The sequence below is a fragment of the Pristiophorus japonicus genome, chromosome 4, assembly GCF_044704955.1.
Source record: "Pristiophorus japonicus isolate sPriJap1 chromosome 4, sPriJap1.hap1, whole genome shotgun sequence".
In the NCBI taxonomy this organism is placed as follows: Eukaryota; Metazoa; Chordata; class Chondrichthyes; family Pristiophoridae; genus Pristiophorus; species Pristiophorus japonicus.
The window spans coordinates 136683018-136708356 of NC_091980.1; the positions used below are offsets into that span (position 1 = coordinate 136683018).

A 25339-nucleotide genomic window follows, 5' to 3' on the forward strand; every position below is an offset into this window, starting at 1 on the left:
AAATAGCAGTTGATACGGCGGTGCTCTGATATACAATAGTTCTATAGAGAGCTGCCTGCAGCCAAGCGTACAATGTACAGATATTCTTCACAAGTACAAGCTGCAACCCATCAGCACAAAAATCAAATCACATTCCATATCAAAATTCTTCATACAACTGCTCCCAATCTGATATATTCCATCAGCGAGGGAAGCAATAAATAAGGCAATCCACGATTGTTCCTGCAAAGCTCCAGCAGTCAGACTGGCATTGAAAGTGGCCTCAGATCAATTTGTTGGCTTCCTTCTCAAAAGGGGAATAGTGAATAATGCAGACATGCATTCAGAGTTAACGGAGAAAAATCTATTGCAGTTAGCACTCACTGGAGTCCAGCATTCTAAGCTTTTTTGGAGGGGAAGGTATTTGCGGGGGCGGGGAGAAGAATCCAGCTTATCTGAAACTAATTTGCCTTCTCTCCAAAAGTGCTGGCTTATGCTGGGATAAGGCTCTACAGGCTACCTTAACGATCCAATAACATTGGCAGGCTATTTCATCAGATAAAAAGCATCACTCGGGATTGGTATTTTGTATTCTTCTACTTATAATGATCCTCAAAGCTAAGGTAACTGTCAAGGCTATGCTTCAGTGCCGAGTACCTCACATTCTTAAATTTAATCAAAAACAGAAAATGCTGCAAACACACAATGGTTAGTTACGTGGAAAAAAAACGCAGGTTAATGTTTTGCATGGAAACTATCCTCAAAACTGTTTGAATTCAGGTTCCCAACTGCAATACGAACTTGTCTTTCTCTTCCACGTGCCATCACTGCTGTCCATTTGTTCTTATTTCCAATATCTGGCAATTATTATAATAATTTTTATCTCAGCTTTAAAAACTTTTCATTGTGCAGAATTCCTCAGAATAGTTTCATTTGCTTCAATGTACTAGAACTTCTTTAGAAAGCTGGACACATTTTTCTGACTGAAGTGATCATCTTTTCATGTTGTCCAGTTCACAGATTGCAAACCTAGTCTCAGAATCCAATTGGCTGCGTTCAGAAATGTTCAATGCAACTGCTGATACCGCAGCATTTTTGACGATGTGTTTTGGGTGAGATATAGGGCTTGAAATTAGTATGTATCTATCTGTTGGACTAGATGCCAGAAAACTTAGGAAAAGTTCACTGGCTGTGGAGTGTAACTCGGTCCAATAGGCTCAATGCATTTAAATCTACTCTGTTCGAGCATGCAAGACATATCTTGTACAGAGTTCTTCAACGAACTGTCCTCGACAGGGTGAGTCAAGTACTTTCACATCTCTTTTTTCAAAATGGAGTTACCATCTACTGCTATCATTTTAGGGTTTTACTCTAAGGGACATGCATCTGGTTCTACCATTTACGGGCTCTGTGGCCTTAAGAATTCAATCCCTGCATTCTTGCGATTAAAAGAACATAAGAAATAGGAGGAGTAGGCCAATCAGGCCCCTCGAGCCCGCTACGCCATTCAATAAGATCATGGTTGATCTGATCATGGACTCAGCTCCACTTCCCTGCCCACTCCCGATAACCCCTTATCGTTTAAGAAACTGTCTATTTCTGTCTTAAATTTATTTAATGCCCCAGCTTCCACAGCTCTCTGAGACAGCGAATTCCACAGATTCACAGCCCTCAGAAGAAATTTCTCATCTCAGTTCTAAATGGGCGGCCCCTTATTCTAAGATCATGCTCTCTAGTTCTAGTCTCCCCCACCAGTGGCAACTTCCTCTCTGCATCCACCTTGTCAAGCCCCCTCATAATATTATACGTTTCTATAAGATCACCTCTCATTCTTCTGAATTCCAACGAATAGAGGCCCAACTGACTCAACCTTTCCTCGTAAGTCAACCACTCATCCCCGGGATCAATCTAGTGAATTTTCTCTGAACTGCCTCCACAGCAAGTATATCCTTTCGTAAATATGGAAACCAAAATTGCCACAGTATTCCAGGTGTGGCCTCACCAATACTCTGTACAGCTGTAACAAGACGTCCCTGCTTTTAAACTCCATTCCCTTTGCAATAAAGGCCAAGATTCCATTGGCCTTCCTGATCACTCACTGTACATGCATAGTATCCTTTTGTGTTTCATGCACAAGTACCCCCAGGTTCCACTGTATTGCAGCATTTTGCAATCTTTCTCCATTGAAATAATAACTTGCTCTTTGAATTTTTTTTCTGCCAAAGTGGATAACCTCACACTTTCCAACATTATACTCCATCTGCCAAATTCTTGCCCACTCACTTAGCCTGTCTATGTCCTCCTGCAGCATCTTTATGTCCTCCTCACATATTACCCTTCCTCCCATCTTTGTATCATCAGCAAACTTGACTACGTTACACTCAGTCCCCTCTTCCAAGTCGTTAATATAGAATGTGAATAGTTGGGGTCCCAGCACTGATCCCTGCAGCACCCCACTCGTTACTGATTGCCAACCAGAGAATGAACCATTTATTCTGACTCTCTGGCTGACAAACAGAAAACAATCTTCTATCCATGCTAATATATTACCCCCAACCCCGTGCACTTTTATCTTGTGCAGTAACCTTTTGTGTGGCACCATGTTAAATGCCTTCTGGAAGTCCAAATACACCACATTCGCTGGTTCCTCTATATCCACCCTGTTCGTTACATCCTCAAAAAACTCCAGCAAATTTGTCAAACATGATTTCCCCTTCATAAATCCATGCTGACTTTGCCTGACCAAATTTTGCTTTTGCTGCTACTGCTTCTTTAATAATGGACTCCAACATTTTCCCAATCACAGATGTTAAGTTAGGGCTAACTGGTCTATAGTTTCCTGCTTTTTGTCTGCCTCCTTTTTTTGAATTAGGGCATTATATTTGCAGTTTTCCAATCTGCTGGGACCTCCCCAGAATTGCAACCAATGCATCCACAATCCCTGCCGCTACTTCTCTTAAGACCCTAGGAGGCAAGCCATCAAGTCCAGGGGATTTATCTGCCTTTAGTCCCATTATCTTACTGAGCACCACCTCCTTAGTGATTGTGTTAAGTTCCTCCCCTCCCATAGCCCCTTGACTATCCACTGTTGGAATATTATTAGTGTCCTTTCGCTTAAAAACCAATACAAAATTTATTTAGAGTATCTGCCATCTCTATGTTCCCCGTTACTAATTCCCTGGTGTCGTCCTCTAAAGGGACCAACATTTACTTTAGGCACTCTTTCTTTTTATATACCTGTAGAAACTCTGTTTTTATATTTTGTGCTAGTTTACTTTCATAGTCTATTTTCCTTTTCTTAATCATTTTTTTAGTCATTCTTTGCTGGCTTTTAAAAACTTGCCAATCTTCTGTCCTCCCACTAGTTTTGGCCACTTTATATGCCCTTGTTTTTAAATCGGATACCGTCCATTATTTCTTTAGTTAACCACAGATGACTTTCTTTTCTCTTGTACACTTTCCTCCTTAATAGAATATATTTTTCGAGAGTTGTGAAATATCTCTTTAAATGTACACCACTGTTCATCAACTGTCCCACACTTCAATCTGTTTTCCCAGTCCATTTTAGCCAACTCTGCCCTCATACCTTCATAGTCTCCTTTATTTAAGCTTAGTACACTGGTTAGAGATCCAACTTTCTCACTCTCCATCTGAATTTGAAACTCAATCATGCTATGATCACTCATTCCAAGAGGATCCTTTACTAGGAGATTATTTATTAATCCTATCTCATTACACAGGACCAGATCTAAGATAGCCTGCCCCCGGTTGGTTCCGTTACATACTGCTCAAGGAAACTGTCCCTTATGCACTCTATGAACTCTTCCTCAAGGCTACCCAACCAATTAGATTTGTCCAAATCAATATGGAGGTTAAAATCACCCATGATTATTGCTGTTCCCTTTTTACATGCCCCCACTATTTCCTGGTTTATGCTCTGACCAGAGTTGCTACTGTTAGGGGGCCTATATACTACGCCTACGTGACTTTTTCCCCTTATTATTCCTTATCTCCACCGAAACTGTTTCAACATCCTGATCCTTTGAGCATATATAGTTTCTCACTATTGCAGTGATTCCATCTTTTATCAATAGAGCTAACCCACCTCGTTTTCCTTTCTGTCTGTCCTTCCGGATTGTCAAATACCCCTGAATATTTAATTTCCAGTCCTGGTCACCTTGCAACCACGTCTCTGCACTAGCTATCAGATCATACCCGTTTGTCTCAATTTGTGCCGTCAACTCATCTATTTTGTTACAAATGCTACATGCATTTAGACAAAGTGCCTTTAAAAATTTGTTATTTTACCCTTTTTTCCTGCTTTTTTTCTCTTTCCTTCGAACTCAATTTCTTTATTTTTGCTTTCTAATTTCTGCTTTTCTCCCCTCCCTACTGAATCAACTCTTCGGTTCCCATCCCCCTGCCAAGCTAGTTTAAACCCTCCCCAACAGTACTACAGGGCCACGTTGCCTAGTACTCTGCCCAACCTATGGAGGATCTGCTTTGAGATTCAGAAATTATGAAGTATATATTAACATGTCAAACTAATAGAAATCTGGAGGCAAAGCTACTTCGAGAACACTCAATTTTGATTTTACTTGGACATATAATCAAGACTGAGACTATCACATGTAGATGTGGAACAGTAGGTGCGATTCACATTTAAATAGATCATGCGATCATCTTAACCCTTTTATACAGTGCAGGGGCAAATAGTAGCAGGCAATATGTACGAGAGTCACAAGTGGAATTTTTAAACTGAGATTATGGTAACCTCTTTTGCACTACCTGGAATTTTACTGTTGGACAGAGTCACTGCATATAAAAGTCTGAGCACAAACTGGAGAATACTTAACTATGTTTGCATATTCTACCAATAAAAGTAATTCAGTGTTTTATTACAAGTGCAATGTTATTTACTAACCTGACCAAATGGTATTTTGGTAAAGATGAATTTGTCACAATATTTGTAAGATGCAAAAGGGAAAATATGACATGCAATTGTTTCGTCCTAACCGCCCTGAATTCTGTCAAATAATGCCTTTAGCTTTGTCAATGCGTTGCATCACAACTCTATCTGCCACAACATATTCAAAAGAGTAAAAAGTAAAAAGTGCGCAACCCAATGCCAGCGCAGACCATGACACAGTACCATGTGCACAGTGCGGATTCCGTCCACTACGGGGTACAACGGAAGTGATCTTTACAGCACGACAACTGCAAGAGAAATGCAGGGAACAGCACCAACCCTCGTACATGGCCTTCTTTGACCTTACAAAGGCCTTGGACACTTCACTTTGGCTGCCCCCAGTTTGTCGCCATCCTCCGCCTGCTTCGTGATGGCATGCAAGCCGTGATCCTTATCAACAGATCCATCACAGACCCAATCCACGTCCGGACCGGGGTCAAGCAGGGCTGCCAACCCTCTTCTTGATCTTCCTCGCTGCAATGCTCCACCTCACACTCAAGAAGCTCCCCACTGGAGTGGAACTGAAGTATAGAACCAGTGGGAACCTGTTCAACCTTCGTCGCCTCCAGGCCAGATCCATGACCGTCCCATCCTTTGTCGTCGAATTACAGTACGCGGACGACGCTTGCATCTGTGCACATTCAGAGGCTGAACTTCCAAGTCATCATCAACATCTTCACCGAGGCATACGAAAGCATGGGCCTCACACTAAACATCCGTAAGACAAAGGTCCTCCACCAACCTGACCCTGCCGCACAGCACTGTCCCCCAATTATCAAGATCCATGGCGCGGCCCTGGACAACGTGGACCACTTTCCATACCTCGGGAGCCTACTATCAGCAATGGCAGACATCGACGATGAGGTTCAACACCGCCTCCAGTGCGCCAGCGCAGCCTTCGGCTGCCTGGAAGAGTGTGTTCGAAGATCAGGCCCTCAAATCTAGCACCAAACTTATGGTCTACAGGGCTGTAGTGATACCCGCCCTCCTGTATGGCTCAGAGATGTGGACCATAGACAGTAGACACCTCAAATCTCTGGAGTAATACCATCAATGATACCTCCGCAAGATCCTGCAAATCCCATGGGAGGACAGACGCACTAATGTCAGTGTTCTCAACCAGGTCAACATTCCCAGCATCGAAGCATTGACCATACTCGACCAGCTCCATTGGGCGTGACACATTGTCCGCATGCCGGACACAAGACTCCCAAAGTGAACGCTCTACTCAGAACTCCTACATGGCAAGCGAGCCCCAGGTGGGCAAAGGAAACATTTCAAGGACACCCTCAAAGCCTCCTTGACAAAGTGCAACATCCCCACTGACACCTGGGAGTCCCTGGCCAAAGACAGCACTAAGTAGAGGAAGAGCATCCGGGAGGGCACTGTGCACCGAATCTCATCGGCAAGAGCATGCAGAAAACAAGCGCAGGCAGCGGAAGGAGCGCGCGGCAAACCAGACATCTCACCCACCCTTTCCTTCAACAACTGTCCCACCTACGACAGAGACTGTAATTCCAACATTGGACTGTTGAGTCACCTGAGAACTCACTTTTGGAATGAATGGAAGTAAGTCATCCTCGGTTTTGAGAGACTATATGATGATAATAACCATGTGCACGTCCTTACACCCCTTTGCTGAACTAATTTAAGCTCCTGTAAATGCTGCACAGGAAAATTGTACAACTGCACCAAAATGCATTGTGGAAAACTATGTGGATTTATACATATGTATTTTTTAAACTTAGCTAAAAAGTGATCATTTTGGTTACAAAAACAGTGCGTAAAATTAGGTCATGCTTTGCAGAGTAAACTCCCAAGATGCTTTTAGAGTGGTGTGTCATTAGGACCAGAAGATCTGGTTTAAAAAAAAATTATGCCAACGAATCTGGGAAGCTTACATCAGGGTTGCCACGAATCACATGTTGGCAATCACCACCACAAAACAACCTTCTAAAACAAAAACAATGTAAAAGCAGCTTAACTTTTGATCACACAATCTTTCTTTGGATTCCCCTAAATTATTGGTAAACCAACTACAAAACATGCTGGAAATACTCAGGTCAGGCAGCATCTGTGGAGAAACAGAATTAACATTTCAGATCGATGATCTTTCATCAGAACATTTCAGATTGGGTAATGCAACGAAATGAAAATGTAGCCCCAGATGCAAATCAATGTGCATCTTCTTTCAATGAGAGACAACACTGTTGATAGCACCCAACTGCTGTCCTCACTGAGATCAGCTAACCTCAGCACCGGTACAATATCATACGAGGTTACTGCACAAGATAAAAATTCACAGGGTTGAAGGTAATATATTAGCATGGATAGAAGATCGGCTAACTAACAAAACAGAGAATCGAGTTAAATGGGTCATTTCCCAGTTGGCAACTAGTCACTAGTGGGGTGCCGCAGGGATCGGTGCTGGGGTCTCAACTATTTACAATCTGTATTAATGATTTGGATGAAGGGACCGAGTGCAATGTAGCCACGTTTGCTGTTGATACAAAGATGGGTGATAAAGCAAATTGTGAGGAGGACACAAAAAATTTGCAAAGGGATATAGACAGGCTAAGTGAGCGGGCAAAAATTTGGCAGATGGAGTATAATGTGGAAAAATGTGAGGTTATCCACTTTGGCAGTAAAAATAGAAAAGCAAATTATAATTTAAATAGAGAAAAATTGCAAAATGCTGCAGTAGAGAGACCTGGGGTCGTTGTGCATGAAACACAAACAGTTGGTATGCAGGTACAGCAAGCAATAAGGAAGGCAAATGGAATGTTGGCCTTTATTGCAAGGGGGATAGAGTATAAAAGCAGAGAAGTCCTGTTACAACTATATAGGGTATTGGTGAGGCCACAGCTAAAGTACAGAGTACAGTTTTGGTCTCCATATTTAAGGAAGGATATACTTGCATTGGAAGCTATTCAGAGAAGGTTCACTAGATTGATTCCGGAGATGAGGGGTTGACTTATGAAGATAGGTTGAGCCTATACACATTGGAGCTCAGAAGAATGAGAGGTGATCTTATTGAAACATATAAGATAATGAGGGGGCACAACAAGGTGGATGCAGAGAGGATATTGCCACTCATAAGATAAACTAAAACTAGGGGGCATAGTCTTAGAATAAGGGGCCGTCCATTTAAAACTGAGATGAGGAGGAGTTTCTTCTCTGAGGGTTGTAAATCTATAGAATTCTCTGTCCCAGAGAGCTGTGGAGGCTGGGTCATTGAATATATTTCAGGTGGAGATAGACAGATTTTTGAGCGATAAAGGGTTATGGGGAGCGGGCAGGGAAGTAGAGCTGAGTCCATGATCAGAGCAGCCATGATATTAAATGGCGGAGCAGGCTTGAGGGGCCAGGTGGCCTACTCCTGCTCCTATTTCTTATGTCCTTATGAACCTTCGTTGCACTGCCTCCAAGACAAGTATATCCTTCCTTAGATAAGGAGACAAAAACTGCACACGTACTCGAGATGTGGTCTCACCAAGTCCCTGTACAATTGTAGCAAGACTTCCTTAAGCTGAAACTCCAACCCCTTTGCAATAAAGGCCAACATGCCATTTGCCTTCCTTATTGCTTGCTGTACCTGCATGCTAGTTTTCTGTGTTTCTTGCACAAAGGCACCCAAATCTCTCTGAACACCAACATTTAAAAGTTTCTCAACATTTAAAAATATTCTGATTTTCTATTAAGAACGTAAGAACATAAGGAATAGGAACAGGAGTAGGCCATACGGCCCCTCGAGCCTGCTCCGCCATTCAATAAGATCATGGCTGATCTGATCATGGACTCAGCTCCACTACCCCGCCCACTCCCCATTACCCCTTATCTTTTAAGAAACTGTCTAATTCTATCTTAAATTTATTCAATGTCTCAGCTTCCACAGCTCTCTGAGGCAGAAAATTCCACAGATTTACAACCCTCAGGAGAAGAAATTTCTCCTCATCTCAGTTTTGAATGGGTGGCCCCTTATTCTCAGACCCTCTAGTTCTAGTCTCCCCCATCAGTGTAAACATCCTCTCTGCATCCACCTTGTCAAGTCCCCTCATAATTTTATACGTTTTGATAAGATCACCTCTCATTCTTCTAAATTCGAATGAGTAGACGCCCAACCTACTCAACCTTTCCTCATAAGTCAACTCCCTCATCTCCGGAATCAACTTAGTGACCCTTCTTTGAACTACCTCCAAAGCAAGTATATCCTTTTGTAAATATAGAAACCAAAACTGCACGCAGTATTTCAGGTGTGGCCTGACCAATACCCTTTATAGCTGTAGCAAGACTTCCCTGCTTTTATACTCCATCCCCTTTGCAATAAAGGCCAAAATTCCATTGGCCTTCCTGATCACTTTCTATACCTGCATACTATCCTTTTGTGTTTCATGCACAAGTACCCCCAGGTCGCGCTGCACTTTGCAATCTTGCTTCATTTAAATAATAACTTGCTCTTTGATTTTTTTCTGCAAAAGTGCATGACCTCACACTTTCTGACATTATACTCCATCTATCAAATTTGTGCCCACTCACTTAGCCTGTCTATGTCCTTTTGCAGATTTTGTGTCCCCTCCTCACACATTGCTTTTCCTTCCATCTTTGTATCATCAGCAAACTTGGTTACGTTACACTCAGTCCCTTCTTCCAAGTCGTTAATATCGATTGTAAATAGTTGGGGTCCCAGCACTGATCCCTGCGGCACCCCACTAGTTACTGGTAGCCAACCAGGGAATGAACCATTTATCACGACTCTGTTTTCTGTTTGCCAAACCTCTATCCATGCTAATATATTACCTCCAACCCTGTGAATTTTTATCTTGTGCAGTAACCTTTTATGTGGCACCTTTTCAAATGCCTTCTGGAAGTCCAAATACACCACATCCACTGGTTCACCTTTATCGACCCTGTTCCTCACATCCTCAAAGAATTCCAGCAAATTTGTCAAACGTGACTTCCTCTCCATCAAGCCATGCTGACTCTGCCTGACCGAATTTTGCTTTTCCAAATGTCCTGCTACTGCTTCTTTAATAATGGACTCCAATATTTTCCCAACCACAGATGTTAGGCTAACTGGTCTATAGTTTCCCGCTCTTTGTCTGCCTCCTTTTTTTTTAAATAGGGGCGTTACATTTGCAGTTTTCCCAATCTGCTGGGACCTCCCCAGAATCCAAGGAATGTTGGTAAATTACAACCAATGCATCCACAATCTCTGCCACTACTTCTCTTAAGACGCTAAGATGCAAGCCATCAGTTCCAGGAGATTTATCTGCCTTTAGTCCCATTATCTTACTGAGTACCATCTCCTTAGTGATTGTGTTCCCCCCCTCTATAGCCCCTTGACTATCCATTGTTGGGATATTGTTAGTGTTCTCTACCGTAAAGACTGATACAAAATATTTGTTCAGAGTTTCTGCCATCTCCATGTTGCCCATTACTAATTCCCCGGTCTCATCCTCTAAGGGATCAACATTTACTTTAACCACTCTTTTCCTTTTCTTCCTACCAAAGCTAATAACCTCACATTATACTGCATCTGCCACCTTACTGCCCACTTAGTCCATCTATATTCCTTTGCAGACACTTTGTGTCCTCCTCACAGCTTGCTGTCCCACAAAGCTTTCGATACATTACACTCGGTCCCTTCATCTCAGTCATTAATATTTAAGATTGTAAATAGCTGAGGCCCCAGCACTGATCCTTACGGCACCTCATTAGTTACAGCCTCCCAACCTGAAAATGACCTGCTTATTCCTACCCTCTGCCTTCTGTCCATGCGAATACATTACACCTCCAATCCCTTGAGCCCCTATCTTGTGTGGTAACCTTTTATGTGATACCTTATCGAAAGTCTTTTGGAAATCCAAATATACTATATCCACTGGTTTCCCCCCTTTATCTACCCTGCTAGTTACATCTTCAAAAAACTCTACTAAATTTATCAAACACGATGTCCCTTTCATAAAACCATGTTGACTGCCTAATTATGTTAAGATTTTCTAAGTGCCCTGATACCACTTCTTTAACAATGGATTCCAGCATTTTTCAAATGACTTATGTCAGGCTAACTGACCTATAATTCCCCGTTTTCTCTCTGCCTCTTTTCTTGAATAGCAGTGTTATGTTTGCCACCTTCCAATCCGCTGGGACTGTTCTAGAATCTAAGCCACTTGAGGAGATCAAAACCAATGCATCCACTATCTCTGCAGCCATCTCTTTTAGAACTCTAGGAGGTAGGCCGTCAGGTCCAGGGGATTTTTCAGGTTTTAGTCCCATTCGTTTCTCTCGTACTTTTTCTCTACTTATATTAATTACATTAAGTTCCTCAAATTAATTAAACCCTTGGTTCCCCACCATTTTTGGTATGCTTTGTGTGTCTTCGACTATGAAGAAAGATACAAAATATTTGTTGAACGCTTCTACCATTTCCTTATTCCCCATAATAATTTCTCCTGTCTCAGCCTCTTGGGGATTAAAATGTACTTTTGCTGCTCTTTTTTACATACTTGTAGAAGCTCTTACAATCTGTTTTTATATTTCTTGCTAGTTTTCTCTCGTATTCTCTTTTTGCCCTCATTAATTTTTTGGTCATCCTTTGCTGAGTTCTGTAACTCTCCCAAACCTCAGGTTTACTATTATTCTTCGCAACATTATAAGCTTCTTCTTTCAATCTAATGCTATCCTGAACTTCTTTAGTTAGCTACGGATGGATCACTTTTCCTGTGGAGTTTGTTTCTCAATGAAATGTATTTTTGTTGAGAATTATGAAATATTTCTTTAAATGCTAGCCAGGGCTTATCTACCGCCATACTTTTTAATCTATTTTTCCAATCTACCTTAGCGAACTCGCCCCTCATACCCATGTAATTGGCTTTAAATTTAAGACTCTAGTTTCGGACTTAGGCAAGTCACTCTCAAACTTAATGTGAAATGCTATCATATTATGATTACTATCTTTTACTATGAGATCATGGCTCAACTGTGACATAACTTCATAAACCCGCCTTTGCTTCATATCCCTGGTTAACAGAAATCTATCAATCTCAGATTTAAAATGAACAATTGACCTGGCAGCAACTGCCGTTTGCGAATGAGAGTTCCAAACTTCTATCGCCGTGTTTCCAAACTTCATTCCTAAAAGGCCTGCCTTTAATTTTTAGGCTATGCCCCCTAGTCCTAGATTCCCCAATCAGCGAAAACAATTTCTCTCTATCTACCCTACAAGTTCCCCATAATATTTTAAAACGTTTAATCAAATCACCCCTTAACTTTCTAGATTCCAGGGAATGCAACGCTAGTAGTGCAATCTCTCCTCGTAATTTAATACTTAGAGTCTATGTCTCATTCTAGTAAATCTAAGCTGCACTTCCTTCAAAGTCAATATATCCTTCCTAAGGTGCTGTGGACAGAATGGAACACAGTATTCCAGGTGTAGTCTAACCAGGGCTTTGTGCAGCTGCAGCACAACTTCTAACCATTTGTATTCTCATCCTCTCGATATAAAGTCCAGCATTCCATTAGCATTTTTTGTGCCCGTCAAGAACATTTTAATGATCTAGGTACATGAACCCCCCAAATCTCTTTTGATCTCCACTGCTTCTAGATTTTCACCATTTAGAAAGTACTCTGACCTTTCCTTTTTAGGTCCAAAGAGGACAACCTCACACTTCCCTTTATTGAAATCCATTTGCCACAGTTTTGCAGGAAATGACACTTATCACTGTGTACAAACAAGACACTTCTAAAAGGAGTAAAAAAAAATACAGCACAATGCAAAATACTGTGGATGCTGGAATCTGGAATAAAAACAGAAAATGCTGGAAATCTCAGCAGGTCAAGCAGCATCTGCGGAGAGGAAGCAGAGTTAACATTTCAGGTGATGTCAAAGAAAATACAGCATTGTTGCATGACAAAGATTTACACTTCATGGTTGCTGGATGTTTGTGAAGTGTCCTTTCATTTTTGACAACCTGGCAACCAACCAGAAAGTGATTTGTAATGACTGAAGCATTATACCTAAGTAGCACCAGAAAATCCGGTTCATAAGATCTGCTTATCAATAAAGATCTACACGTCCCAGCTTCGCCATTTATCAAAACCAAAGCACCACTTATGACAAAGGGATACAAGGTTAATGAGATGCAAGAAGTCAGTCAGATTCGGGCTATGGGTTCATCAATAAAATAGTATGCTCTCCAAAGCATGCAGAATTTCTCACCAGTGCAGCTTATAATAGTGCCTCAACATCAGTGGTTTATATATCCTGGGAATGACTGTTGGGGCCACAGTAGAAGGGTTTCCCCTGCTGTTACCCTGTTCTCAGACTGTCTGCTTTGTACTCAATGACTGCCATTTGTCTCAATTTCTATTTCTCTTTCCTGCTTTCTCACAGCTTATTTCTCTTTTTAGATATTCACCCAGCTTCTGTTTCTCTCCACCCCTCTTCTATCTCAGATATTTTCAATCACCTTTTCAACCTTCTCTTGCTTACCACCTTCCACATTACATTCCATGTTTACGTCAGGAAACTTCAAAGAACAGCAATGAAACGATACCACCATTTATACTTCAAAATATTATGCCTAGATGACAAGTTAAAATAGTGTTTTAAACTTTACACTAAAATTCTTCTTCATAGACTCCATTCACTCTGGAGCTGCATAGGTGATTTTACACATGTATTCATCATACATAAACCACCATCTTCTCCTCCCCCTCCATTTTTCCCAAACTTCTCTCCCGAAGGCACTGGGCCATGCTTTGTTATGGTTCCAGTCACTGGTCATCCTCCTGTACCTCCCCTAAATGGCTAATCAAGGACAAGCCAAGACAGAACTGGCAGGCTACTTCACCACTGGGAACTATCACTACAAATATTGTCCGAAGAACAGCTAACTCAGCACCGACTTGGACATGAACCTCCAAACTTTTGGACTGAATGGCCCAAGCTTTGCCTTTACCCACAAATCCAGAGGAACTGAGAACACCATCATAACACATTTTCTCTACTCAGCAGGGTGAAGGTTATATCTAATATACTGTAGGTTGATAGAACCGTTGCTTAAAAATCATACCAAGAAAGCTATAAACTCCAGCTTGCGCACAAGCTCTATAAATTGCTGAATTCTGTGAAGCATCATTTATACTTGAAATGTGATGTACTAATTTTTGAATTGAACTGGTCATGTAATACAATATTCTACAATGCTTAATCCAATGCTGTTGCAACCACCATTCAACCATATAATTGGATATAGATTAGTCAAGGTCACAGGTCAGAAGAAACTCTGCTTCTCAAAGACCAACACACTGAGGGCAGATTTCTTCATGTAATTACTTGGCAGCTCAATGGGTCAGCAACAAACCTTTATTTATTTGTTTTAATTTATGTCTATGCTGTGTACTGGTGGTCTCAGGTATGCCATTAGCTTTCACATCACTAGCTCCTGTTCTCAATTTTGTTCTTTCCCTCTTTTCAACATGTCTCTATTGTCATCTAGCTGGGTGCCACTGGCCTCATCTAGTTCCATTCTTATCTTTCCAGTTGTAGCCAGAGAATCATCTGCAATGGCTTCTCTTCCTGCACCCCCCTATTTCTCATCGACATGATTTTCCTCAGCAATAGCATCTGAAAACACAGCCGACGACACCCACCACCTCTCTCAACCCCTCCGCAGTCTCTGATTTGTCACGTTGCTTGTCCGACATCCAGTACAAGAAATTTCCTCCAACTAAATACAGGGAAGACTGAAGCCATTTGTCTTTAGTCCTCAACACAAACTCTACTCCCCAGCCACCGACTCCACCTCTCTCCCTGGCAACTGTGAGGCTAAACCAGACCGTTCGCAACCTTGGTGTCATATCTGACCCCGAGATAGCTGCAGACCACATAGCCGCTCCATTACCAAGACCGCCTACTTCCACCACCGTAACATCGCCAGACTCGGCACCTACTGGTGAAACCCTCATCCATGTCTTTGTTAGCTCTGGACTTTAATATTCCAATGCTCTCCTGGCCAGCCTCCCATTTTCCACCATGCCTAAACTTGAGCACATACAACTCTGCTGCTCATATTCTACCTCATACCATTTCATTGATCTATCATCCCAATGATCACTGATCTATAATGCCAGACAAAGAGCCAATGCCTCAATTAAAAAATTCTCATCCTTTTCTTCAAATCCCTCTATGACCTTACCCCTCCCTATCTCTAATCTCCTCCAGTCCTACAACCCTTGGAGATCTCTATGCTCCTCCAATTCTGGCCTCTTGTGCATTCCCAATTTTAATCGCTCCACCACTGGTGGCCGTGCCTTCAGCTGCCTTGGCTCAAAGTTTCAGAATTCCTCCCGAAACCTACCCGCCTCTCTACCTCTCTCTGCGCCTTAAAACCGAGCTCCTGAACAAGTTTTTCGTCATCTGTCCCAACAGCGCCTTATGTGGCTCGATATCAAATTTTATTTGATAATGCTCCTGATGTCCTTGGGACATTATACTACATTGAAGGCGCGATATAAATGCAAGTTGTTTTATTTTCTTTCCTCTCCAATGCTGAAAGTTGTAAAATGGTTCAATTGGCACCAGCAGTCTTCAGTCATCTCATTCAAACAATGGCCCCAAGTTTCCACACGCTACAAAACGGGCGCCCCTCCGAGCTGGGCGCCCGTTTTTCGCGCCGAAAATACAACGCGCGATTCTGGAGCGCCCTGCAGCTCCATGTCTGCTTGGCGCGGCGCCCAGGGGGCGGAGACTACCACTCACGCCGATTTTGTAAGTGGGAGGGGGCGGGTACCATTTAAATTAGTTTTTTTCCTGCCGGCAACCCTGCGCGTGCGCGTTGGAGCATTCGCGCACACACAGTGTGAAGGAAACATTGGCACTCGGCCATTTTTGTAGTTCTTTGTAGCTGTTTAATTTTTGAACATTTTTTAATAAAAGCACATTGCCATCAGCACATCAGCACTGAGGCTTCTTGCAGTAGTGAGAAGGCTGCAGAAAGCCTCAGAAAGTTGAGGCAGTCGTTTCCCGACGGCCTCCCCCCCCTGCCGTCGGGAATGGCTGCTGAAATTGTGAGGCTTCCTGCAGCCTTCTTACTGTCTCCATCGCCCCCCCCCGCCCGCCGTCTGGAACGGCTTCCTCCCACCCCCCCCCACCTGCTGCGGTCGGTCGGGCCCGCACTCCCTCCCTCTCCTCTCCTCTCCTCTCCTCTCCTCTCCCCACCCCCCCCCCCGCCCCGCCCGCTGTCGGGAACGGCTTCCTCCTCCCCCCACCCCCCTGCCGTCGAGAACGAACGGCTTCCCCCTCCCCCCCTGCCGTCGGAAACGAACGGCTGCCTCCCCTCCCCCCGCCACGCGGGAATGAACGGCTGCCTCCCCTCCCCCCGCCCCGCGGGAACGAACGGCTGCCTCCTCCCCCCTCCCAATGCGGGAACGGCTGCCTCAACTTGTGAGGCTTCCTGCAGCATTCTCCCTGGCTGAAGCACTTTCACACAGGTAGGAAGATGGTTTATTTAATCTTTTCTTTGCTTATAAATTTTTATTCAGGTTGGATTTATTTGTATAATATTTGTATAAGTATAAATAAGGATTTATTATAGAATTTAATGACTTCCCTTCCCTTCCCTTCCCTTCCCTTCCCTTCCCTCCCCCCCCCCCTCCCCCCCCACCTCGTTCTGGACGCCTAATTTGTAACCTGCGCCTGATTTTTTAATGTGTAGACAAGGTTTTTTCAGTTCTGCAAAAATCCTCACTTGCTCCATTCTAAGTTAGTTTCGAGTATGTTTTCACTGTGGAAACTTTGAAATCAGGCGTCAGTGGCCGGACACATCCCCTTTTGAAGAAAAAATTCTGTTCCAAAGTGAAACTTTTCTAACTGACTAGAACTGCAGAAAAAAAAATGTGGAGAATTGCGATTTCTAAGATCATCCGTTCTCCACCAGTTGCTCCTAAAAATCAGGCGCAAATCATGTGGAAACTTGGGCCCAATATTTCTACATGCACGAGCCAAGAAATACCACCCGCGTGAGTGTCAGCAGCCTATTTTGACTGTGATTTGCAGTACAGCCAAACCCAATCCTATATTCACCCAAAGTCCTCGTATGTGTACTTTTCAGCATGAGTCACTTGTCAGCATTCTGGAACAATTCTTTTTGACTTTACCTTCCTCACCCTGGGGTGTCAAGGCCAATTGTAGCACCCCAATTGCTGCCACAGCTGAAAACCTATTACTTCGAACATAGTTTGGATTCAACTCGCAGCCTTCCTGTCTTTGTAGTGGTACAAGTAATGCTGTGAACTATTCACCTTCTACATAAAACCTATTTCTAAAGCAGAACTGTTTCTATGGTCATATATTTTGCTTGAGGCCAAGTTTTAACCTTTCCCTGCCTGTGCACTAATACTTGAAGATTGTAGTCAGTGGTTACAACCACCAAATTGTGCTCCGCCCTCCAACAGTTCTCTGCCCATCAACACTTCCCATGCAATCCCACAATCTTAACTTTCTCATCTTCTCTTTGGTCTTTTCCCCAAATGGAGTCCAATCCAACATCAACGATGTCAATCTTCAATCAAATGGCACACATGCCTTCCACATAATCTTGTTGCAACACACACTCACTCCTTATTAGTTCAGTGTTGGTCATTAAATTCTCCCGTTGATGCACAATGCATTCGAAAAGCATTCAGACTTTGTTTCTGCATGTTCAAGGTCCAACTTACAGCAGCATAGTTGGACACTATCTTTGTATGCTCCTTTTCACATCTCACAGTAAGTCTCGTCTTTCTCCATTGTCTGACATTTCCTGCCAGAGTAAAGCATATCTTCTTTTTTTCTCACAGTGTACGTAATTAAGCATAGACCATCCCAGATACATGAACTTGTGCTGCTTCAATACCAATGCTCACCTTCAACGCTTCTGTATCCATCTGTACTCTCTCTGCCCTGCAAACATAATCTTGTTCTTAGCTGATATAGCCTCCATTTTTTTCTTTTGCACCCAGCTACTTAGGTCACCACAATAATGGCAGCCAAGGTTTCATCAGGTTTGGCAACATCATCATATTTTGGTTTGTGGCTTTCCCTTACACTGTAAGACTTGCTGTCTTCCATGCTTCTACTTCCCATTGTCTCCACATGATACGATGCCTGAAAATATTCAACAAGCCTTAATGCAGGAGTTCTCAAACGGGATCTGCGAAAGATTTCAAGCGGTCCATACCACGGGAGAACGACTTGTTTTAGTGGACCCGTCTCCCTGCCATCACCTACAGGTGGCGCCCTGCAGGGAGGTCGGCATCTGGGGTGCCTGGGCTGTTGGTGGCTGTAGGGGCGCATGGCGAACCAATCTAAAGTGACAAGTGGAGGAGGATGGATGGGTCAGAGCTAATGCAGGAAAGAAAAGACTTGGAGCCATTACCAATGTTCCCTGCAATTCGTTTTTGGGCTGTGTGGCCCTTTCAAAAATCCACATGTGCACAAGTTTTGCATTTAAAAGCCGGTGAGCTGGCTGCACAACTTAAAGGGAATATTGGCCGTACTCTGCCACACCAGCCCGGGGCCTCGGTCTCTATTTAAAATCGGCGCAGGAGGGCCAGCAGGGAACCCCCACTCCCCCCACAAAAATTACCCCGAAGAAGCCATGGCGAAGGTGCAGGTGAACAATGAGGTGATGCTGAACAATCCTGGTCATTTTGCAACCCTTTCCAGTTTGAAATCACAAGGAAGCGAGGGCCTCCAGGCACTGTAAAGTGGGTGGAAGGCTATCCCTGTTTGGGTTGAGGGGCAGAGACCGAGTGAACTTTGATGGTTGCTGATGGCAACCATGCATGAACCACCATCCCCGCCCTCACTGCACCCTTCTTTCCCACCCGGCCCGGCCCGCCCTCTTCTCCTCCTCCGCCCCCCTCCCTGCGAGCTCCCTTCTTCCCACCCCCACAGGGGTTCCTTGGAATTTTTATAATGTGGGACGGGGGCCTCAGATGCAAAGGTTCAGAACCCCTGTCCTAATGCACACTTGATGTAAATGTGTATCACAAAGTTCACACCTTTTATTGCTCAGATGATAGTTAATTATTACACCTGGGTCAGTGACTAATGTTAGTAGGTGGAACATTTAGTTAATATTAAACCCTGGACAAGCAATGCAGTAATATTTTACGATCCCGGAATTCAATAAGCTTTAGCTACCATTACACTATTTGTAGATGTCAGTGCCACAAATGCATGGATAGATGCCTACTGTATACACACAAACACACCAGGTCATGTGTACAAATATATTTCTCCAAAAATAGTCGAACCTGTAATGAAGCAAATCATCAACAGTCCTTTATGCTACATCTATCTCATGTGACTAGAAAATATGAGCTATCAAGTATATCTTTCCCTCAAGTTTACTATGCATAGGAATCTATGCCCTGATTATGCAAGACGAAAAAGAAAATTACTACAGCATCTTGTAAGCTCACACTGTGGGCCCAAGTTTCCACATGATTTGCGCCTGATTTTTAGGAGCAACTGGTGGAGAACGGACTATCTTAGAAATCGCAATTCTCCACATTTTTTTTTCTGCAGTTCTAGTCAGGTAGAACAGTTCTACTTTGGAACAGAATTTTATCTTCAAAAGGGGGTGTGTCCGGCCACTGACGCCTGATTTGAAAGTTTCCAGAGTGAAAACGTACTACAAACTAAAGTAGAATGGAGCAAGTGAAGATTTTTGTAGAACTGAAAAAACCTGTTCTACACATTAAAAAATCAGGCACAGGTTACAAATTAGGCATCCAGAACGAGGTGGGGGGGGAGGAAGGGAAGTCATTAAATTCTATAATAAATCCTTATTTATACTTATACAAATATTATACAAATAAATCCAACCTGAATAAACATTTATAAGCAAAGAAAAGATTAAATAAACCATCTTCCTACCTGTGTGAAAGTGCTTCAGGCAGGCCTTTCGGGACCAAAGGCTGCCGGCCCGTCCCCAGCACCAGATTTACAGGTAGGTGGCGTTGGGTTGGGTCGGGTCGGGTCGGGTGGGGGAAAGAGAGAGAGAGAGAGAGAGAGAGAGAGAGAGAGAGAGAGAGAGAGAGAGAGAGAGAGAGACACGGGTCGGGTCCAGTGGGGGGGGTCGGGAGCACGGGTCGGGTTGGGTCCAGTCGGGGGGGGGGCGGGGGTGTCGGGTCTGGTCCGGAGGTGGGGTGGGGGGGGGGGGGGGGGGGGGGAGCGGGTGTCGGGTCTGGTCCGGAGGCGGGGAGCGGGTGTCGGGTCTGGTCCGGAGGCGGGGAGGGGGGGGGCGGGTGTCGGGTCTGGTCCGGAGGCGGGGGGGGGCGGGGAGCGAGTTTCGGGTCTGGTCAGGGGGGAGGGGGGGAGCAGGAGCTGGCCGTGGGAGGAGCCTTATTCACGCAGCCCCAGTGAGGCCATTCAGCCAGGGCTAGGGGCTGCGTGCTTCGGGCCCCTCCCACACAGTTCACCGCCTGGAGCTACTGCACTTGCGTGCCCACTGTAGCGCGCATGTGCAGAGGTCCCGGCACTGTTTTCAGCGCAGGGACCTGGCTCCGCCCCCCCACAGCTCGTGCTGGCTGCGCCGAGGGCCAGAGGACCTGCAAGTAGGTGGAGAATACCGAGGATTTTTTTAGGCGCACTTTGTGGCGCGAAAAACGGGCGTCCAGGTCGGGACTGCGCCGTTCTAGGCGCGTGTGGAAACTTGGGCCCTGTGTCTTGGTTTCCACACCATGGCCCAAAAAAGCAACGTTATCTTGTGCAGCAAAACTTCACAGCAGTTAAATATAGAAAGGAAAAGCTTTCGTCCACAGACAGATGTGCCTTTGTCTTACTATAATTGTTTAACTGCTGTGAACTAACAGAGGGGAATACTACCCTTTCGGTCCGAATAATGAAAAGGTTAAGATTCAGAGTAAATCAACCCTCGGGTGTATTTTTCAAGGATATTAAACTTATTCCTATCTACGATTCCTAAAACAATTCATCTGAAGAGAACTGATCAGACGAGCAAAGAGAATGTATATGATGTAGTATTAAGAATTACGCACAGGGTTTTACTGAAATCTAATCAGAAACTTTCACTACGATGTCCCAAGCTCGGAATTACAACAAAATCAAGACATACAAATCACAATCTTATTTATTTTAGATGTAGACTGCAGTGCTGTCACTCGGATTTTCGTCAAGCACAATGGTGGATGAATACGATGTCCACTTAAAACTGTGAAAAGCGCTCAGGAATAGTTATGGAGTTGGATTGTGTTTGAAGATAGCAAAATGAGGGGCAGAGCACTGATTACAGACTTGTCACTGAAGCAATTTGAAATGAGTTAAGAGTATTACATATTAAAAGCATACTCACTCAAGTGCAATTGTCACTAAAGCAGGTTGATACCGAAATACAAAACAATCTAGTGAGATCAGAGATTTAGTTTGGCAATTTTTTGAAACATTTTTTAAAAGTTGGAAGCAGATTTGTAATAAGCATGAATTTTCGTCTCCAGATTTTTAGAATGAGCTCTTCGTGCAGGTAGCTACTGAATATTAAAAACAGAAGTAGAAATCACAATGGATACAACATTTCTATATTAATTTCACATTATTCACTGTTTATTCCTTCTTGACCCTTCGACTTAAAATACTGCCATGATGATTCCTGGCACAATATGGAAACCAGCATAAAATATGAAGTCAGTATACTCCGCCAAATAGTCACTATACTCTTCAAAGTAATAGCTTTGCTTGAAAAGTTACAATCAAACAATAAAATTACAAAAGAGAAATGTATAAACACTAGCAGAAATCCACGACTGTACCAAAACCATGCAAATTCACTACTTTATGCAAGTGCAAGCTACACTTGTAAATAAATCATTATCACACCATTACTGTGTGCATCAACATGCGCTCCATACATCAGCACTTCAAACTACAACCTACTTCTGAGACAGAGTCCAATGAAGAGCAAGTTAACAATTGAAGATGTGTTGCAAGGACATATGCATACCGGAACTATATTTATACACTTCATATTAAGGTTCCATAAAACATTCCACCCATATACCAGTTTATAGAGCAATATCATTAGCAATGACTATGTACAACACAAATAATTGGCAGAGTGTTTCAAGATTTGAACTCAATACAGAGCTTCCAATGACATCATAGCAAACTTCAACAACATTAATAGAACTCTGAAAATTAGAGTCAAACAACTTTATCCAAATGTTAGCAATGTCCTCAATTTTTATAGTTTGTAAATTGCTAGATCAAACAAATAATGTGTGCAAACTTCAGGTCAAGCTCAAGAAATTAAATGCTGTGCTGGTTTGTCCAACTGCTTCGTGGTCCTGCAATTACAGAATATGAGACATGTGACATTTACAAACTGTGTACCTCCCAGATTCTTTGAAGTGCTGATAAATGGCGTGCGTGATGACAGCTGCAGTAACCAGCTGGAGTTGCATTTAACCATGGCCTCTCGAAACATCAACATGTAAAACATTTATAACTAATTTAAAACTCAATTTACACAGTAATTTCAAATAGTATCTTTAATGCCAGTGGTAAATTACTACAAAACATAATATAAACAAAGGTAAATTTGATTATATATACCAAAAAAGGAATTACTTGCCAGCCAATCAATACAGTCCCTGACGAATCAGTACCATCAGTGGAATTGCAATGAAATGTAATGCTGAGTGTGTCTAATTTTCATACCCATGGCCACTTGAGCTGTGAGAAATACCCAGAAAATACAATTCTGCCCTTCCAAATAGGTTTTGTCCAGGTTGCTTGGATCTGCACATCACTCAGATAATGGTGGCTGTTGTAATGGGATCAACAGGTGATAAATTTAGAGTATTATACAAAAAGTTCAGCAGTTTAAGTGCAATCTGTCCTGTAACACGAACAGAAAATGCTGGAATGCTAGAAGCATCTGTCAATGACCTTTCATCATAACAGTTCTGACGAAAAGTCACAGACCTGAAATGCTAACTCTGTTTTTCTCTCTCTACAAATGCTGCCTGACCTGTATATTTCCAACATTTTTGGTTTATATTTTCAGATTTTCAGCATCTGCAGTATTTTGCCTCTGTCCTATAATTAGTATAAATACACTAAATAAGTGACAACACTGCAAAGTATACTAAGAAATAGGGCAAAAATAACAAAGAAATAGCCACCACTGAGGGGAAATAAAGGGATTTCCCTCCCCACTTCCTTTCCACTATTTTTCTCCCCATATCACTTGAAAGCCTTGACTACTTGCTGGAGTAAGGTTCCAGACACCAAGCACCCTCTGGCAACTTGCTCAAGTGGCTGTTCTGACAGCAAGTCTCGGCAGGATACCTAACCATGCAGGCCATTACAGGCTGGTCTTATCCTCATGCCCTAAATTGTGATCAGCAGTCGAAACCCCTGGCTGCTTTCCTCCTTCCTAGACTTACTAGTGTTCAGCCCAATTTTAAAGAAACCCAAAAGCTAGCACACTGTACTGACTGACCGACATTGGTTCATGGTCTCGCAACACTTCAAATTTACAGTTTACATCCTTAACATGTTCAAATGCCTCCATGACCTCACCCTGCCTATCGCTGTAACTTTCTCCAATAATCCATTGAAAATTTTATATTCCTCCAACTCAGGTCTCTTCTGCATCCGCAAATCCCTTTGCCCCACACAGATGGCCGTACCTTGAGCCCTCGAGGCCCTAAGCTTTGGATTCCTTTCCTAAACTTCTACTTATCCATCTTCCTCTCGTTTAAAACCCTCCTTAAACGTACCTTTTTGACCAAGCTTTTTAGTCAGCCTATTAACCCCTCCTTCAGTCTGTGATGGGTTTCTGTCTGATTACGCTTCTGTGAAATGTCTTGGGATACTTTTTCTGTTAACGATGCTATATAAATGAACTTCAGTTCAGCTAAGCAGTCCAAAATCTGAACATGGGACTTTCCTGACCTGCAATGCTCAACTAGTTACTAGATAAACCTGCTTAGGTATCCAGGAATGATATATTACCCTTAATTCATGACTTCACATTGCTCCCATTATCAACCTGCGACATAACCACCAGTACTACATCCTTTTTATGATAAATCTTAAAATCTTCCCTCCTAACAAACGTCATGTATGAAGAATCAAATTCTACAACTACACCGCTCTAAACGGTTTAAGAGGGCAAAATACAAAAACGCAATCACACACCCATTTCTGTGACAATGCTAAACTTGTACTTCTTGGTGAGGAAAGGAAACATGTTTTTTCAAAAGGCAGTTTGACGTTGCTTTTCGTCACCTGAAGTGCAGGGTCACAGAAATATCAGTGTAGAAGGGAACAAATAGGTAGTTTAAGGAGGAACTCACATAACCCTGCCCACCTGCGAAGGAGGCAGGAGTGGGTTTAAAAACGTGTATACACACACAGTAATATAAACTGGCCAGCCCTCCCGGGTTTGCCTCTGGACGAGGGTTGCACTTACCGACATAGTGGAGGTTGAGAGCCAGGTACTTGTACTGAAAGAGCATGTTGTTGTTGTTCCGGGCCTGGATCTGCTGGAAGAAGGAGCTCACGTCCCACCGGTACAGCATCTCCAGCACCATGATGCTGGGCACCCGCAGGGCCACGTTCAGCACCGCCTCCAGCTTCTCCCTCACGCCGCTCATGATCATCATCAGCCCGGCCATGGTGTGAGGGGCGCTTGGGGCGGGAGGGGAGGGGATGGGAAGGGAGAGGGAGGAGAGAGAGAGATCGAGAGCGAGAGAGAGGGAGGTGAAAAAAACCGGTGCGGGCAGGCTCAGATATTATAATAATTGTGTTATTTAAAGGTAGAACAGGCCTGCGCCACGCTTCTCGCACACACCATTACTCTGCACCCGCTAAGTGGAAACGTCTCTTCCTTTGGTGGGGTTTTTTGTGTGAAGCTTCTCCTGGGATTTTGTTTAAAAAAAATTAAACCACGCACATAGACACAAGGAAAAAAAAGCCCCACTCGTCAATCCGCCGCCATTATTCCAGCTTTGAGTCCGGCGCAGTGCGCAGGCGTGCTGGAGGAGGCGGAGGGTGCGGGTGCGGGTGCCGGAGCGCGCGCGTCCCCCACCAACCCCCGGAAAACCCAAGCACCCTCCGGCCGCGAGCGCGTCGTCTCAGCAAGGGGCCCGCCCGCGTCATCGAGGGTGGAGTCGACGGGAAGCGCCTGCTGGAGGGGAAGGAGGGAGAGAGAGTTCGGGAGCATGACTGAAAGAGGGAAAAGCCTGTCTGCAGGCATCATTCGGCCGTCTGGTTACAATCAGTCTGAGTTCTAGTCACTTTCTCTTATTCCTTTTATTGTTTTAAAAATGTGTAAGCTGTGGTTCAGTGGGTGGCGCACTCGCCTCTGAGCCCGA

General features: G+C 43.6%; 1 protein-coding gene across 2 annotated transcripts in view; it reads right to left on the reverse strand.

Annotated features, from left to right (window-relative positions):
• rnf145a (ring finger protein 145a) overlaps window positions 1-25046 on the reverse strand; it is a 129502-nt gene extending 104456 nt beyond the window's left edge. For both annotated transcript variants that reach the window (XM_070878593.1, XM_070878592.1), the window contains exon 1: window positions 24436-25046. In XM_070878593.1, coding sequence (XP_070734694.1) covers window positions 24436-24640 — 205 coding nt within the window. In that variant the 5' untranslated portion in view covers window positions 24641-25046. The remainder of the gene's footprint in view (window positions 1-24435) is intronic.
• Window positions 25047-25339: the final 293 nt, after the last annotated feature.